The sequence below is a fragment of the Eptatretus burgeri genome, chromosome 11, assembly GCF_056783735.1.
Source record: "Eptatretus burgeri isolate ZD-2024b chromosome 11, Ebu_testis_v1, whole genome shotgun sequence".
Classification (NCBI taxonomy): Eukaryota; Metazoa; Chordata; class Myxini; order Myxiniformes; family Myxinidae; genus Eptatretus; species Eptatretus burgeri.
In genome coordinates this window covers 10,370,392-10,385,790 of record NC_140971.1, presented here as the reverse complement: position 1 = coordinate 10,385,790, position 15,399 = coordinate 10,370,392, and the positions used below count along the sequence as shown (strand labels likewise).

General features: G+C 43.1%; 2 protein-coding genes across 4 annotated transcripts in view; one reads left to right on the top strand and one right to left on the bottom strand.

Annotated features, from left to right (window-relative positions):
- The window catches only part of DHRS1 (dehydrogenase/reductase 1), an 86,329-nt gene that overhangs the window by 39,948 nt on the left and 30,982 nt on the right, over positions 1-15,399 (top strand). For 2 of the 3 annotated variants that reach the window (XM_085845192.1, XM_085845191.1), the window contains exons 8-9: positions 14,100-14,180; positions 14,307-14,811. In XM_085845192.1, coding sequence (XP_085701318.1) covers positions 14,100-14,180; positions 14,307-14,443 — 218 coding nt within the window. In that variant the 3' untranslated portion in view covers positions 14,444-14,811. Of the gene's footprint in view, positions 1-14,099; positions 14,181-14,306; positions 14,812-15,399 lie in introns of those variants that run through there. The other variant, XM_085845193.1, reaches the window with a different exon arrangement.
- RAB5IF (RAB5 interacting factor) overlaps positions 14,919-15,399 on the bottom strand; it is a 34,254-nt gene continuing 33,773 nt past the window's right edge. The window contains exon 4 of the mRNA XM_085845194.1: positions 14,919-15,228. Within this exon, the coding sequence (XP_085701320.1) occupies positions 15,166-15,228 (63 nt within the window). The 3' untranslated portion in view covers positions 14,919-15,165. The remainder of the gene's footprint in view (positions 15,229-15,399) is intronic.

Sequence of the window (15,399 nt, the reverse complement as noted above, 5' to 3'; positions counted from 1 at the left end):
TGTTTCTACTAATTGAGGAAATCAGACAGCCACTTGAGCAGGGTACCCCAAATTGCAAAGGAAGACCACTTGAAATCAAGGCGGGATGCCAGTTGAGGGCACCGATCCATTACTGTGTCAGAAGGAGTATCATATCCAAGGTAGAATAACCATGTTGGAAACCAAACCGTTTCACAGAGATGAGTGAGTTAAAGAGACGGTGTCTGAGGTCAGCGACAAAGATGGACTCCATTACTTTGCTTCTGATCGGGAGGACACTGATCGTCTGTAGTTGAAGGGGTCAGTTTTGGAACCATTCTTATCGATAGGAACGAGGTTTAAAACTTTCCACAATAGATGAAGGTGCCATCTAAAAAGGACGTGTGAATGGAAGGAATGAAGCACATGTTCCTTTGAATAATTCCTTAGAATTGGAGCATCTATGCCGTCAGAAACCATTGTTGTTGAGCTTGGTAAGTAACTTCGCTTCCATGTGGCAGCAGGGGAGAGGTCCAAATGATATCGGCAACATTTTTGCATGGGGCGGGTGGAGGAAGGGAGGCTACAGGAAGGGTTTAGGTCCTGGGCTTTTTATGTTTTTTTTGAACCTCTGACACCAAAGGTGGAGGAGGTTGTTTTCACTCCTTTCTGTCTGTGTGCAGGATATCTAAAAAAGTTGTGGACAGATTTGGATGAAACTTGGTGGATATGTTGGGTGTGTGACAAATTATAATTGATTCGATTTTGGTGAAGATATGAATCTGGATCTGGATACGCTAATTATTTAATTTTGTAAGTGATTCTTCACGATTGAGAGATGGCGCCAAAAACGATATAATACTGTTTCGCATGATATTTCAAAAACGTATTGGGCCCGATATGTTCTCGTGGATCAGGCAATACGTGATGGAGGTATGTGCTCCACCAAATGCCCTTCTAGTTTTTTTTTTTTTCAGTGAACACACAGTTCAGAACTCTGCTTCCCCCCCCCCCCCCCCAAGCAGTGTCAAGCAAGACTATCCTTTAGGGGTGGGGGAGGAATGGAAGGGGAATATGTACAAGACTTGAAGACATGGGATGGCTTTATCAAAATGAAAATTTCAGACTACTCTGTCATAATCCACTATGACTGATGCTACCACAACTATGACAACAACTTTAATGGCTCCAATTATTCCCCCTTTTGCGGGATCAGCCAGAAAATGTTTTTCGCCAGTCTTTCACGAACTGGCTGGCCGAGGTGACGGCAATTTGGAATTTGGCCAGGATGCCAGCGATAACTCACCTACTCTTTGTGAAACATCGTGGGTGGGATATTTGATGTCACAAGTAATGCTGACAGATGGGGCACCAAGTTTAATATCTAACCGAGGAACGGTGCACTTTATGATGCGGTGCCCTGCTTGTGAAGCACCAACCCAATTGTTTATAGTCGGGCCAATTATAATCAAACCCACACTTGACCATCCAGTGCAAACGTGCTTCCTCTGCACCACCTTGTCAAACTATCATAAATTATTTCCATGTCTGAGCTCTAAAACATTTTATTCAAGTCTTTGTGAATTAATGAATGGTGGTGGTTTGAGGAGTCCCTGGAAAGGAAGTGGGAGGTGGGGGAAGGAGGAGAGGTTATAATTGTAAGAGAGGCGTTAAACGAACCATGCTTGTCCAGTAGCAATCCATATCCACAACTGGGATAGGTAGATTTGATATCCAATAAATAAATGTAATAGCGTTCCAAAACCCAACAATGTCTTCTTTTTTTTCTTTGTTTTTCATCAAGAGCGAGGCTCACGGAAGAGCATGGTTAAATTGACAGTGGGATAGCGGGACAACAATTTGGCACAACAGACAAGGGGATAAACTAACAGGAAGGGAAAAGAGGGGGAGAAGGGGAGGAAGCACTGAAATCAGCAAGTATGACGATAGGGATAGGAACAGTTGATGGGGGTAATGAAGATCATACATCAGGATGGAGGATTACATGAGGTGGTGGTGCATATCCTGTATGAAGCCCTGGAGGGAAGATTGAGACAGAACAGTCTCTGGAAGGTGGTTCCATGGACAGGAGAAGTGAGGAATATCAGAGTTGAGGTGTGCAGTCAGTCTGGATTTTGGATGTTTAACGAGCAGGAAGTCACCGGAAGAACTTGTACATTCTGGAGTTGCTATGGAGGGTCAGAAGACGCACACCACACATGCACAGTCTGTGTTGGAGAGGCTGAGAATGTAAAGAAAAGGTCATGGCTGATGGCGAGGCTGAAAAGTTTGAGACTAAACCTCTTCCACTGGAATGACCAAGGAAATAGACAAGTGGGTTTGTTTGACAATCATTGCGAAGTGATAAAGTGAGACTGGGATTTTCCAGGATTGAAGGACATGTTCCATTTATCAGACCATTCTCGAATAATTTGCAGTAAAGAGAGACCCATATGTTGTCTTTCTAGCAGAGGGTTGGAGTAATGGTCGACACATTGTGGAGTCCTCCACAGAAAGGAAGAGGATTTCCAGAGCATCTGAGAGATCAATATAGATGAGGAACCCGATTGGGCACAAAACACTGCCTTGAGGAACTCCATCCTCCACTGGGATAGGGGATGAGAGGGTGCCATTAATGGCAACATTCTGACTGCGTTAGTGGAGGAAGTCAGAAATCCAGGAATGATGGCAGCCCTCTATGTTACTGTCAGAGCTTGGCAAGCAAAGCAGGATTCCAGAGTCGAATACCCGAGATTATGTCCAGAAATATGGTCCTCGCTTCTTGTTTGAGTTTGAGGGCCTCCAACCATTGCTGAGGGGAAAAGAAGCATGTCCAGAGGTGAGTGATGAGGAGAGAAACCGAACTGATGGCCAGAGATCAAGTTGTTGGAAAACATGAAAGACGACATCGGAAGCAATAATGGATTCCATGACTTTGCCTGTAATTGGAAGCAAACTCACTGGCCTCTCGTTGGTAGGGTCTGTTTTTGCACCCTTCTTGTGAACAGGAACGATGTTTGTGGACTTCCATGCAGCGGGGAGGTAGCCAAAGGAGGACAGACTGAACTAGAGTTCAAAGAACACCTTGCCCCATGCAGTCTTGAGAAAAAGGACGTGGAAAGGGTCTTTTGAACTCATGCTTTGTGTTTCTGAGCACAATTTATTTTTCCTACGAGGCGTAATTTTGTCCAAATCTCAACATTCCCCAACGCTAAGAGCACGAGCGGCAAATTTGATTGGTCGAAATGGCGTAATATTTTGTCCACGTACTGCTAAACTGGAGGCGTTTGGAAGTGACAAAAGGTGATTTGTGTTCAAGTATATAATTCAACTGGAAATGAAAAAATAAAAAAAAACTTTAGGAAGTTTACTGCCATTGATGCACAGTGTTTTACACCACCTTCTTTGACACCTTAAACTAGTTCTTCATGCCTGGTGTTTATGTCCTTCATGATGTCCCTTAAGAATGTTACCTGTTTGGAATGATTTTAAATTTTATATGATTGCCAGACAGACCAAGACAAATACCTTACTCCTCTGTGCACATCCGCAACGTTTATCTATCACAGACTGACGTCTGTAAACATATAGACAAGGTCAACCAATTGCTTAACTCCGCTTGTCACTTAACGTGCGTGGGGTAATAAAACGGTTTGATGGGAAGCAAGAACTGCAGAGCAGGATTTGAGAACGAGGGCACTGATGCCATCTGCACCTGTCACATAAGCAGGGTCAAGGCCAGACAGAACTTATCAGATGCGAAGCACGCAGAGTTCCAGAGACAGTGGGTATCTCGGAGTAAGACGAGGATAGATCGGGAAGGGTTGGGTCCTTGATATTTGGAAGGAAAGACAGTTTGGACATTCTGCCTAATCTCGGGCAAAGTCTTCAGTACTGTACAACTGTTTGAGGTGAGCGATGAGATGGAGAGTAGCCAACACCAGAGGCAGACTTGGCAAGGCACCACCATGACTTGGAAGAAGGAGTTGGAGAGTTCAGCCTTGAGATTTGCAAGATGTTTTCTGGATTGTTTCCGGATGGACACACACACACACACACACACACACACACACACACACACACACACACACACATTGCGAGCCTAACAGAATGATGGAAAGTTTCCTTCAGTCAGGTTAACTTTGCAAGCTGCTTGACTGCAACCGCTTCCCCACAGCATTCAGTGTATCAGTCGAAAGGATGGAGAATATTCGCAGATAGGATGGGTAAAGTGGTACATGAAAGAAAGTCGACCTTTTATGAAAGCATTTTCATGCAGAATCAATATCAGGTGCTATGGAGATGGTCGTCTTGAACTTTTCTGAGAGCAGAATGAATCATCACGAGAACCCTGAACAAATTCTAAATCCCTGCCTCAATGTCAAGGACCTACATTTGTGGCTCAGTCGTACCTCATACAAAATGCAATAGAGTAATAGACCAGTGGTGACCATGAGGCTTTACAAACAATGCAAACAGTTGCACATTTTAAATACAACAAATGCACAGCTGTGTACCCTATTCATGAGAAAGTGTACATGATTAACCTTTGAAAAGATTTTTTTAATGTTTACTTTTAAAAATGATGTTATTTGTCTGAAATATTCCCTGAAATTAGTTTGTGGATCAAAGGTTCATATTTTTAACGACTATAAAACTGAAGTGTTCAGGAAGTTTACTTCCCAAACTCTACCTAAACCCACCTCCTTCAAATTCCCTGCTTTCCTTCCTGAAAGTCCCTGTGGTGTCCATAGTCTAGAAGCCAAAATCTGTAGCTAGCCTAGAAAATAGGTTCGCTGCTGATTTCATGTTAGAATGGTGCAACTGGTGTTTTTGAAGAGTCTAGGCATGACCAAGTCTAGTTCCACTTGTTGCCAAGTCTGCATCTAAATATTATGGCCGCCATGACAGTAATCAAAATGGCCGCCATCAGATTTAGTCTTTTTCTTACTGCAAATTGTACTAGCCAGAAATTTGTCATGATTGTGAAATACTATGTAATCTGACACGAGGAACACTATTTTGTGCTTTATTTTTGTACTGGATCACAACTTTTCACATAATTGACAACTTAAAGACGAAATTGAAAATGCACATACGAGCAACAAATGTGAAAAAGAAAATGTTTAGCACTATTGATGGAGATGGGTTTACAGTCAGTCAAAGGTTATTTCAACAGCTGTCAGATTCTTTCTAACACAAAATTACGTTGCTTTGCAGAAGAGAAAAGTGTTGTGAGAACACCCAAGTACAATTTTCAGAGCTATTGATCGGCTTGTACACTGAACGGGTTCCTACAAAGGGCTTTGCATCCACATGCTTTCGTGCAAGGCAGTCCATTCCGTGTACATTTGCACCGTCGAGTTGAGCATGACCCACGGCATTTGCATGTCGTCAGTTCTACACAGTAAGCAGTAATAGGCTGTGCAGTCATGAGTCGCGGCTGAAATGTCTCGTTGCCATCTTTGACGACCTGTTCCCACCCACAGTTCTCAGGTGCAGGTAGATGTGGTTCAGATTCCAAGGCTCTTCTCCACACAAAAGTCTGGTAGTGCGCTCGCTTGATGTGTAGAATCAGAGCATCGCGAGTTGGAGGCAGATTCTCAATAGCTTTGGTCAGACTGAGAAACAGATCACATCTTACTCGCTGAATTGAGTTATCTTGGCCATGAGGGTCATAAAGCCTGCAGACAAATGACTCAGCATCTGCAATCACACTCTCATCAGGAATTTCCTCTTTGCCTAGGTTATTTAACAGGTGGGAGTTGTTTTGAAAGACAGCCCATGCAGAGCGCTTCGCAATTCCAGCAAACTGGCTTGTGCTGTCTGAACCTGTCACTGCATGAGATGCCAGAAGTGACTCCCTCTGCGAATCTGGGATATTGATGGAGTCAATGGGAATGTAGTGTTGCTTTTTGGGTGTCCCTGCATTCATCCAGAGAAAGGGACTGAGATGCGGCTGATAGGCAACAAGGAGAATGAGGACATCAGTGTCCTGAAGCCACATGAATAATGTCTTGGCAGATGCTCAGAACTTTGTTCTTGGTATCTGTCTCATCCGCTTCTTCATTGTCCATCTTGTCAGTGCTGTCACCACCACAAAGAAGCTTTACAAGCATGTACAGGGTTTCAGGTACAATTCGCTCTGCATTTTCTGTGTTCAGTCCATCGATAATGCTATGCCCTGGAGAGTGTTTTATGTCACTGTAAATCTTTATGCCCACTCTGAAGATCCAGCTAAGGATTTCGTTCTCATGATGAGGCAGACTGCACTGGGCCAATTCATCTTCTTCAGAACTTTCACCTTCTTCAGATAAATCATTCACGGCGGTTCTCATGGCAAACTTTGTCACAGTTGAGGACGCAACTATGAGGGGTTTTGTGACATCCAATGGCTGCACGAATGTCACCTTGTCACTACCAAAGTGAACCTCCACTTTCTGCTTGAAATTGTAGCTTTTGTAGGCTCCAGCCTCAATTCCAAAATCATTCAATAACAGCATGCTGTAGTGTTCCCAGATGTTTTTCAGGGTAAACACATGTCCCTTCTGCAGCTCTTTCTCAAGCTGGTTCATCACATTTCTGAAACAGATGCTTTCAGGAGACTGGTTTTTCTCTCCACTCTCCTTTTTATACTTTCTGCGAAAAGAAACATAACACTTGAGGTGATATTTACCTTCAGCTGCCATCAAGTCTGAAACACCTGCAAACCTGTGACGCATGGTGGGGTCAAATTGGGCCAAACTAAGCATCCTGGATGATGTGTGATCAAATTCAACATTTGTCAGGACACCAGCTTTTCCAGGAATGTCAGTCTGGCAGAAAGCGCATTTTGACCAATCCATAGCGCTGTGCGCGGATCTTAGTGACTTTGGGACATGGTAGTTCTCTGAGGAACCTGATGTTGTGGGTATCTCTTCTGCGTAAGTCACAGATTGTGGCTGAATCCTTGACTTCAGTCTGTCTATTTTTTGTGCGTGAGTAAAGTCACTATAGCAGAATTTGTGCCATTGAATCTTTTCGACGTGCTCCGGTACAGAATATTTTCTGATTCTTGAGAATGAGTCAACATATTTAGCGTCATTATATTTCTCTCTTTTTTTGCAACATTCAGCTACAGTTTTCACACCAACGATTGTAGTCTTTCGAAGTGGCGTTGACTTGCTAGTTTTTGAACTGTCCTGGCAAATAAAGCATTTATTCCAGTCTACATGCTCTTCTTCTCGATCCCTTGAACCCCCTGTGAGAAATCTTGCGGCTTTCATTTTTCAGTTAGTCCTGGGTAACAGAAAACACACAGTTATGTAGTTTAGGTTCATTTTATAGCAAAGTTGTAAAATTCATTGATTGTGGTTTGTATAATCAGACATTCTAATTCGAGCCTGAACATTTCTTTAAAAATAATATAGTGAAAAACAAGTCATATTATTTTTAGAAAATGGATGGAGCAATGTTTTTTTCTATACTCCCATCAGCTCAGGCATGCTCAAAAACATGGAAATCGACCCTAATTTTGTAATTTCATGTCAATTTGCGGCTGAAATATGACGAAAAGTGTATTTAATGGCGACCATTTTGTAAACTGTCATGGCGGCCATACTATCCATATCCAGAGTTGGCAACAAGTTGATTCACGTTTCTGTGTGTCTGGACAGTCAATTTACACCTGATGCACTATTCTAACACGGAATCAGCAGGGTCGTACACTATTCTGCATTGGGCCTCCTGACTACCATCTTGTTTACCCCATGTACCTCACCCCATCCCTCTTCCTTCCACAGATCTCCTTGTGTGTCTATTCCCCACTGTTTTGTGCTTCCCTCTCCCATCCCTCTTGTCTCGTGCTCCCCTTGTTCTATGTTCTGTGTGTTAGCTCTCATACGAGTCTTGACGTTGTGTGTGTGTGTGTGTGTGTGTGTGTGTGTGTGTGTGTGTGTGTGTGTGTGTGTGTGTGTGTGTGTGTGTGTGTGTGTGTGTGTGTGTGTGTGTGTATACACACACATATATATGAGGTGATGCTGCTGTGCCTAACTTTTGGTGAGTTTGTGAAGCAGTCGGTTATGAACCGTCAAGGTGTTGTTGATTGTGATTTGTTGCCAACATTTGCTGTAAATGCCTAGAGGAGTTGAAATATACACCCTGCTTGACAAAGTATTGTTCAACATATCAAATAATACCTTCACTGGAATGGTGACCGTAAAAAAAACCCGAGCCTTACATTGGCAGTTGCTGCAGGGGTTTTGACCAACAGGGGTACCTGCCACACATTCACCCTGTTAAGGCATCCGTTGGTTTACGAGGATTTTTGACAAACAGGAAATAAGATTTTTAGTGATGCTGTACTTCTGGCTTTTAGTTGCTGTGAAATCAGCAAGCCAACTTAAAAAAAAAGTCGTTTTTTAGATCCTCTTGGAGGATCTCTAAGTCTTACACACGTTGTTGTTCTTCATCCTCTTCTTGTGGACTTTTTTGTTTCACAGCCTACAGTTTTCTTTGAAAATTCCTCCTAGAAAAAAAGTTATGACGTCAAAATATCTCCGCTAATGGAAATCGCCTCAAAAATTATCTCCGAAACTCGGCAAGCTTTTTGAATTCTGTTTTCGGGAATCGAACAGGGTATTAGCAGAGATGAATTACCGCACATGATACATCACTATGACATAATATCAATTTTTATGACGTCATTCCTATTTTTTGACTTTTTGTTTCACAACCCAGAGTTTTCATCGGATCTTCGTGAAACTTGCCATGTATATGCAGAAAGCCCACGCACAGGCAGCAACCATCTCCGATTTTGGAAATTCTTCCTAGAAAAAAAGTTGACGTCATAATATCGCCGCTAATGGAAATCGCCTATACCATTATCTCCAAAACTAGGCAAGCCGTTTGAATTTTGTTTGCGGGAATCAAGCCGGGCATTAGCACAGATAATTTATAATCGCAAACCTGATACATCACAATGTCATATTCGTTTTATGACGTCATCAATAAGAGGACGAGGATCTTAGCTCATTTGAGCTTGTTTTAGTAATGCTACCCCACCCCTTGGGAAGGGAATGAATTCATGGATGTGTTTCTGGTTCACTGGCTTTCATTAGCATGGAAAGTATGGAATGCATTCCCTCTAATAATTTGCAAGAGAGCAGCTGCGTAGATTTGGTGGAGAGGCCCAGGACTGAGCTGCGAGGTGCACGGTGGAAGCAGGAGCAGTCCTGGCACAGCGTGGATGCTTTAGGTCAGAGTGTGTTGGCTTTCCGTGCCAGAGCCTAGGAGCGACACAGAAAGCAGCACAGCAAGTCCAGTTAACGCTAACTCAAAGCATCTTACACAGAGATGGCCTTACCCCATCTTATATCTTTCTTTCCTTCCTTTTGTGTGTCCTGACCTCTTCCTATGTGAGTCCTTGTCTATAAGTAGAGAATAAGATGGCTGACAACCCGTATTTGTATGGACTAAGTGTGTTTGCCAATCAGGTTTCTCGTTCGTGTTTTGGTTTGTTTCTATACTCCCAGCCCCACTTAGTATTTAGTACCTCCACCCACAAAAGATGGATGGAGTCACCAAAGAAAAACTCCCAGGATGCCCAAGCCGAGGCGTTCTATGCATGAATGGAGAGTCTGCAGTGCAATGTATTAAAATAAAATATTGGGGCTGCATGCCAAAATTCAGTGGGCGATGGTTCACTGATGATATGGTTATGCAGAAGGGCAATTCCATGGTTCAAATACCACAGCAACAATGGCATAGTCTTGAACAGGTTTAATGAATGGTACTGATAGGCACACAGTGAGCGCTACAAAAAAAAAAAAGCGCTACAAAAGACAACATGAAATACTGCTGGCACACTACTCGATAAAAATGGTCTCCACACCGAAACCTTAAACTTCTCACATGGCAGATTTGTTCAGGTACACAGGACAGATAAAAGTGAAACAGGATGGGTGAGGCAGAGGTTTTGGTCGTGGCCTTTCTTTTGAGGTTGGTCATGAGGCACAACGTAGGCACACTGGGCAGGGCTCTGCACTGGTGTGGCAGTTTGAGAAGTTCTCGCCGCTGTTCGTTTTCCATCGGGGCCCCAAGGCGCTGACTCGACCCCACTTGTGGGACTTTGGCACTGGCCTTGTCGCTTCTCCACTGCCACTCTTGACTCGTGACCATCGATGGCCTGACCAGATTGGCGTCTACTGTGTACACACTTCACGTTGACTGACTGGTGACCACTTCCCAACTGCCTGTGTGGTGCTCGCCCTCCAGCTTCTATATCCTTAGTGGGCACACCCCCACTCCCCCCCTTGTTTTCCTGCTGAAAGTGACACGTGCTTTCGCCATGTTGGTGTTGCCATTTATTAAACACACGGACCCACCATGCTAGCAGCATATCGCATACGTGGAACCTTGTGAGAAAATACTAGAAGGATGAGGAACATTACAGGGGGAAATGCAGAAAGAGACAGATGGGTGCCATGGTGATAAAGAACTTTCCATACACTGTTGTGGGGTGCTCTACTAAACACCTTTTGCTGCCATTCATTATGAAATAATTAACCCTCTCCCCTTCCTCTCGTCATTTTTGTAACACACATACTAACATTATATAATGTAATGTGACTGAGATGAGCGATCCCAATCGTGCTGAAGATGAACTATGTAGGCCAGCTGAATGGTAAAGGGAGGCTTGAGATGAAATTGAGGGACTGAAACTAAAACTGAAAAAAACCCAACGTCCGATTGACTCGTTACAATTCTGGCAATTTGACTTCAAGCACACTTAATCAAATTCAACACTTTGGAGGATTGACTTTAATTCAAAGAAAACACACCGAATATATAAAGAAAGTTTGTTTGTTTGTTCGTTTATGCATTCAGACCCTGCAGGAATCAGTGCGACCAAACTTTGCATGGCCTCCTCTTTCATCCAGAAGAAGGTCGAGGCTGTGTTTGGATAAAAAAAAATTGACCCCAGATAAAAACTAGATAATTGATCTTGTGCTTATACACTGCCTGAGATTTTTTTTTTCTGAGAGTGATCAAGTAATATTGTTGTGAATTTGGAAACTTACTGCACTCAACATTCAGTAGTCCCTATAGAACAGTTATATCGGTAAGTATGTGTTTTATAGATAGCTTCCTTGCCCTTGTCTAATGGGAATTAAATGTATGTGCGCTGTGCGTTATTTTAATAGTTAGGATTTTTACACCCCTCATAACAACAACACGCCTTCACCTCGACACCATTGGCAACGTGCGTTCGACCACGTACGTGGGCAGAGTTTCCTCGGCCACCAGAGCTCCGACTCCACCCCGGAGAGATGGAATGTTCCCCCCGACCAATGGGAGGCGTGAGACGCCTCAGACATCGATGTTCCCACAAACCCCGGACCAATGGGAGGCGTGAGAAGTCTCAGACATCAACTTTCTCCTAGCGGTCGCGTCACGTTTTTCTCGGTACTGTGACTTGGACTGAAAGAAACTTCGTACCTGTAAGAGTGCATCGCACATAGTGGCAATAGTCAAACTTCAACTCTGAAGCAGAATAAACACTTTTCGTTTTACATTCCTTTACATGGCGACGTGTGACGTCACCGCTGAGAGGCGCAAGGACGTCATGACATCATCGGCCATTCGCTGACGTCAATACGCCTGTCGTCGACAGACCGTCACTGCTGATGGGAGGTGTAATTCCCCTCCTCGAAAATAGCGTCTGCAGTGTAAAACCCTCTTCTGTACATGCTGACCACCTCAGAATGTGAATTTGACACAAATAAAATGTAGCAAGAAACATTGTATCTATATTAATACTGAAGGACCAATTTTGTGCTCCTCCTAGCGGTCGCGTCACGTTTTTCTCGGTACTGTGACCTGAGAAGTTTTGACACGGTGTTTGTACGTCAAAGTTGATGCGTGCACAAATCAGGGGACTTCTTCATAAGGAGTGGTGTACACCAAAAATGTCGTGTACAAGGACGTTTTGTCGGCCTCATTAGGTAAGGCCATGGAGTACATTGACTGGGATCTGGCTCTTACAAGAGACGCCACTGGTTGTCATATTGGGCTCATGGAACGGAATCCGTCTGTGACGGGGTTTTGGCTAGTTATAATTATAAATAAACCCATTATAAATAAACCCATGTGTTAAATGTATCGGTTCGTTTTTGTGTTTCTTTTATTGGTTTGACATGCTGCGTGTTGGGAATTAGCCAGGCTGTTGCTGCTGTAAAAGGGACATTTGGACGGTGACCATTCGCTCGGGTCGCACACTGTTCGAGTACGCTAGCGACTCGTTCCGTACGAGCATCGTCGAGGGTGAATTTCCCCGGTAGTTGGACGGTGTGAGTACTTAGGTAAATTGGAGTTAGACAAGTGGACCTTGCCTCACGCCGTCAAAATATTGGCGAACTTCGTTCCGATAAGGGACCCGTCGGCTCCAGAGTTATCCGGGGTGACGACCTATACATTCCGGGTGATCGGCGGAGTTGACCCTGCAGCTCCATCTGGTGGTCGTGCTCGCAGCTGATACCCGGCCCCGCAACAATGTCATATGTTGAGGTTGTAGTGATTTGTTTTCAGCAGCACAAATTAAATTTAGTATAGTGTTGACACATTAGCCTGTTGTTGAAAAGATTGCTTTATACAGGTTTATTATAACACCCCCGTGTTCAGGCCTCGAGTGAATATGTTGCTTCTACACTGCTTGGGTTTTCCCTCGGTGTGATCGAGTAATATGTTTTGTGATTATCATGTAGGAAATATTTAAATACATATTTTATCAAATTTCCCTGAGAAGTGCAAGGTACTTCAGGTAGTAATTTATGAAACAAACAGGTTTGATGAATGAATACTAAATGAGGATGAAGCATGGTGGCTGGGAAGACTCATGTTTATCTTTAAAATGGAAACAAGCTCACCTAACTTGAAATCGAGTCTTAATCGCATGGAGATACACTGGTATAAAGATGGCAGGGGAAGAGGGAAGAGAAAGATGGGTGGATGAATTGCTGCCTGGGGAAACTGAGCACGTTCATCTCAGACATGACCCACAGAAATTGCAGTCTCTGTGGCTCCGGGCAAACGATTTATTCTGGGGTCCTCGCTCCACCCTCTGTCGAAGGACCAGTAACTGCCCCTGCTTTGTCACATAGTAACTGCCCCATTGTTCACCCCATATGAGAGCTTAAATGTCACTGGATCAGACTCATGCAAACCAAACAATCGGCATATGTCTGGCTGAGCGACTTCATGTGGAGACCTCCTGGGAGATGAAGTTCTTGTAACAATAACTCCACAAGACACCAGATTGAAAGCTTCAAATGGATACTCACAGGAAAATGAAATGCATTTAATAGTTAGCTAGCTATCGTGTGCAGCCTGTGGCTGCTGGTTGCATCATTTTCTGGGGGCACGGCTGTGCCGCTGCTGCAGTGCCCTTGAGTACCAACACACTGGTTCTCCTTTTGCCAGGCTGTCAACCCCACCTAGTGTAAATTCAACGGATGACAGGCTCAAACTCAAGAGCCTAATATCTTAAGCCAGCCACCTTTACCGTTAAGCCAACACCAAGCTTTACTTACAATTGTGAAACAACACAGAGGGATGATGTGCTATCCTAAACAGTCTCTGGTGAGGCTAATTGACAACACACCCACACACACCACATATTACCCCTTTCCTTACTATATATATATATATATATATATATATATATATATATATATATATATATACTGCACAAGTAAGCGAAGGCACTTGGATCAAAATTCTCATACGGTTGCCACACAAACACCTTGAGCGAGATGGCATTGACATTTGGTGAAAACTAATTTGTGGGGAATGAAGCAGATGTTCACCAATTTGACACGTCATATATATACACACACACACACACACACACATTTTAAGTGAAGCCTATTTGCCAACACTGGGTGGGATTTGATCTCCTTCCTGACTTGGATTCACAGATGACACATTTAACTTTTTTCAATTCTCATTTACAATTGCAGAAGTTTACGATTTACAATTTACAAAGAGAAAATTGCAGAAATATTGCTTTCAACATTTGGAATTCTGGTGGTTACTCTTAAATATAAATGTAATGATCCTTCAGTGTTTTTTTTTTTTTTTTCCTGCACCCAAACTGCCTACAGATCCTAAACTGATGCAGAAGTCTGGTAAGGTGCTGTTGACATGTGACCTAGCTTCTGAATACAAGCTATCAGATATTGGGGGTAAGTCCAGTATTCCCACACACACGAGGCTCACAATGATTTTGATCTTTTTAAAAAAAAAAACAATGGAGCGGTAAGCAGTACTCCATCATTGGACTGCAATATCTCGTTTCTCTGTGCAAACAGGAAAGCAAATTACTCGTTTTACGTCCCTCAAGTTTGCAGTTCAGCACTTCCCGGGGTTTGAGTGGTTGGCTCCGTTCATTCCAAGCTTCATTACTATTCCAAAATGGGTGCTTACACTTTCTGGTAGCAAATTCTGAGTCTCGAAAGCAGGACTTGGAAGAAAGTTAATCTGTAATGCCTACCAACCTTTTTGCTGTGCTGTTAAAATCACAATTCTAAATTGAATCATTTGGTGTAATAAATGCAAGTAAAAGTGAAAATGCAGTCAGGAGATCATCTGATCAAACAATTGGATCTGTGCTGCATGGCCCTGGTGTTGTTACTCTGGCCTAGTGCCTCGTTTGTCCAATGAAACAGCAGCTTACTGTATTATGAGATGCCTGATCAAGTCAGACCTTGATGATTAATGTACACAATTCATTTGGTGATGAAAAGTTTTGCTGCAAGGTGATTAAAACATTGAAATTTTTCAATGAGCTTCATCACCAATAAAAGTTAAATTTTGTATTGTGGATTTTCTTATTGTTAATTCCAAGGATAAACAACGGTTTACTTTGAACAAGCGAGCAGCATATCAACCTTTAAATAAATTCACCGACTTGCTGACACGAATAAAGGAACAGTAGCTCCACATGCTGATGTCCAATGAAGGAAACATTTGTTTTCGTGTCTGCTTATGTATCCGAGTTTAAAACGTCATGTCCGTACTCGTAGTGGAACATTGGGGTGCTCCAAATTTGTGAACACCTCAAGGCAAAATTGATCCTGGAGAAGGTCACCAATCCATGGCAGAGTAAGGGCTCTGAATCGCCATGGAAATCAATCCCACAATGACGAGGGCAACGCAATGAGCGAGGCTTCATCCATTCAACCAGGCCACTCGCACGCAATAGGGAAGAAAAACCAAATAGGAACCATGGATCTGCAAAGAGATTTCATGTGTATCTGCCACGTTTGGTTGGCATTATTTATTACCATACAGTTCAAGAACTTATTTTGGGTTCAATATATATACAAATCTATCTCAAAATTTGATCGCATTATCACGACTGTACGAGAAAATACGTTCTTCATATAAACATTTGAGAGAAAA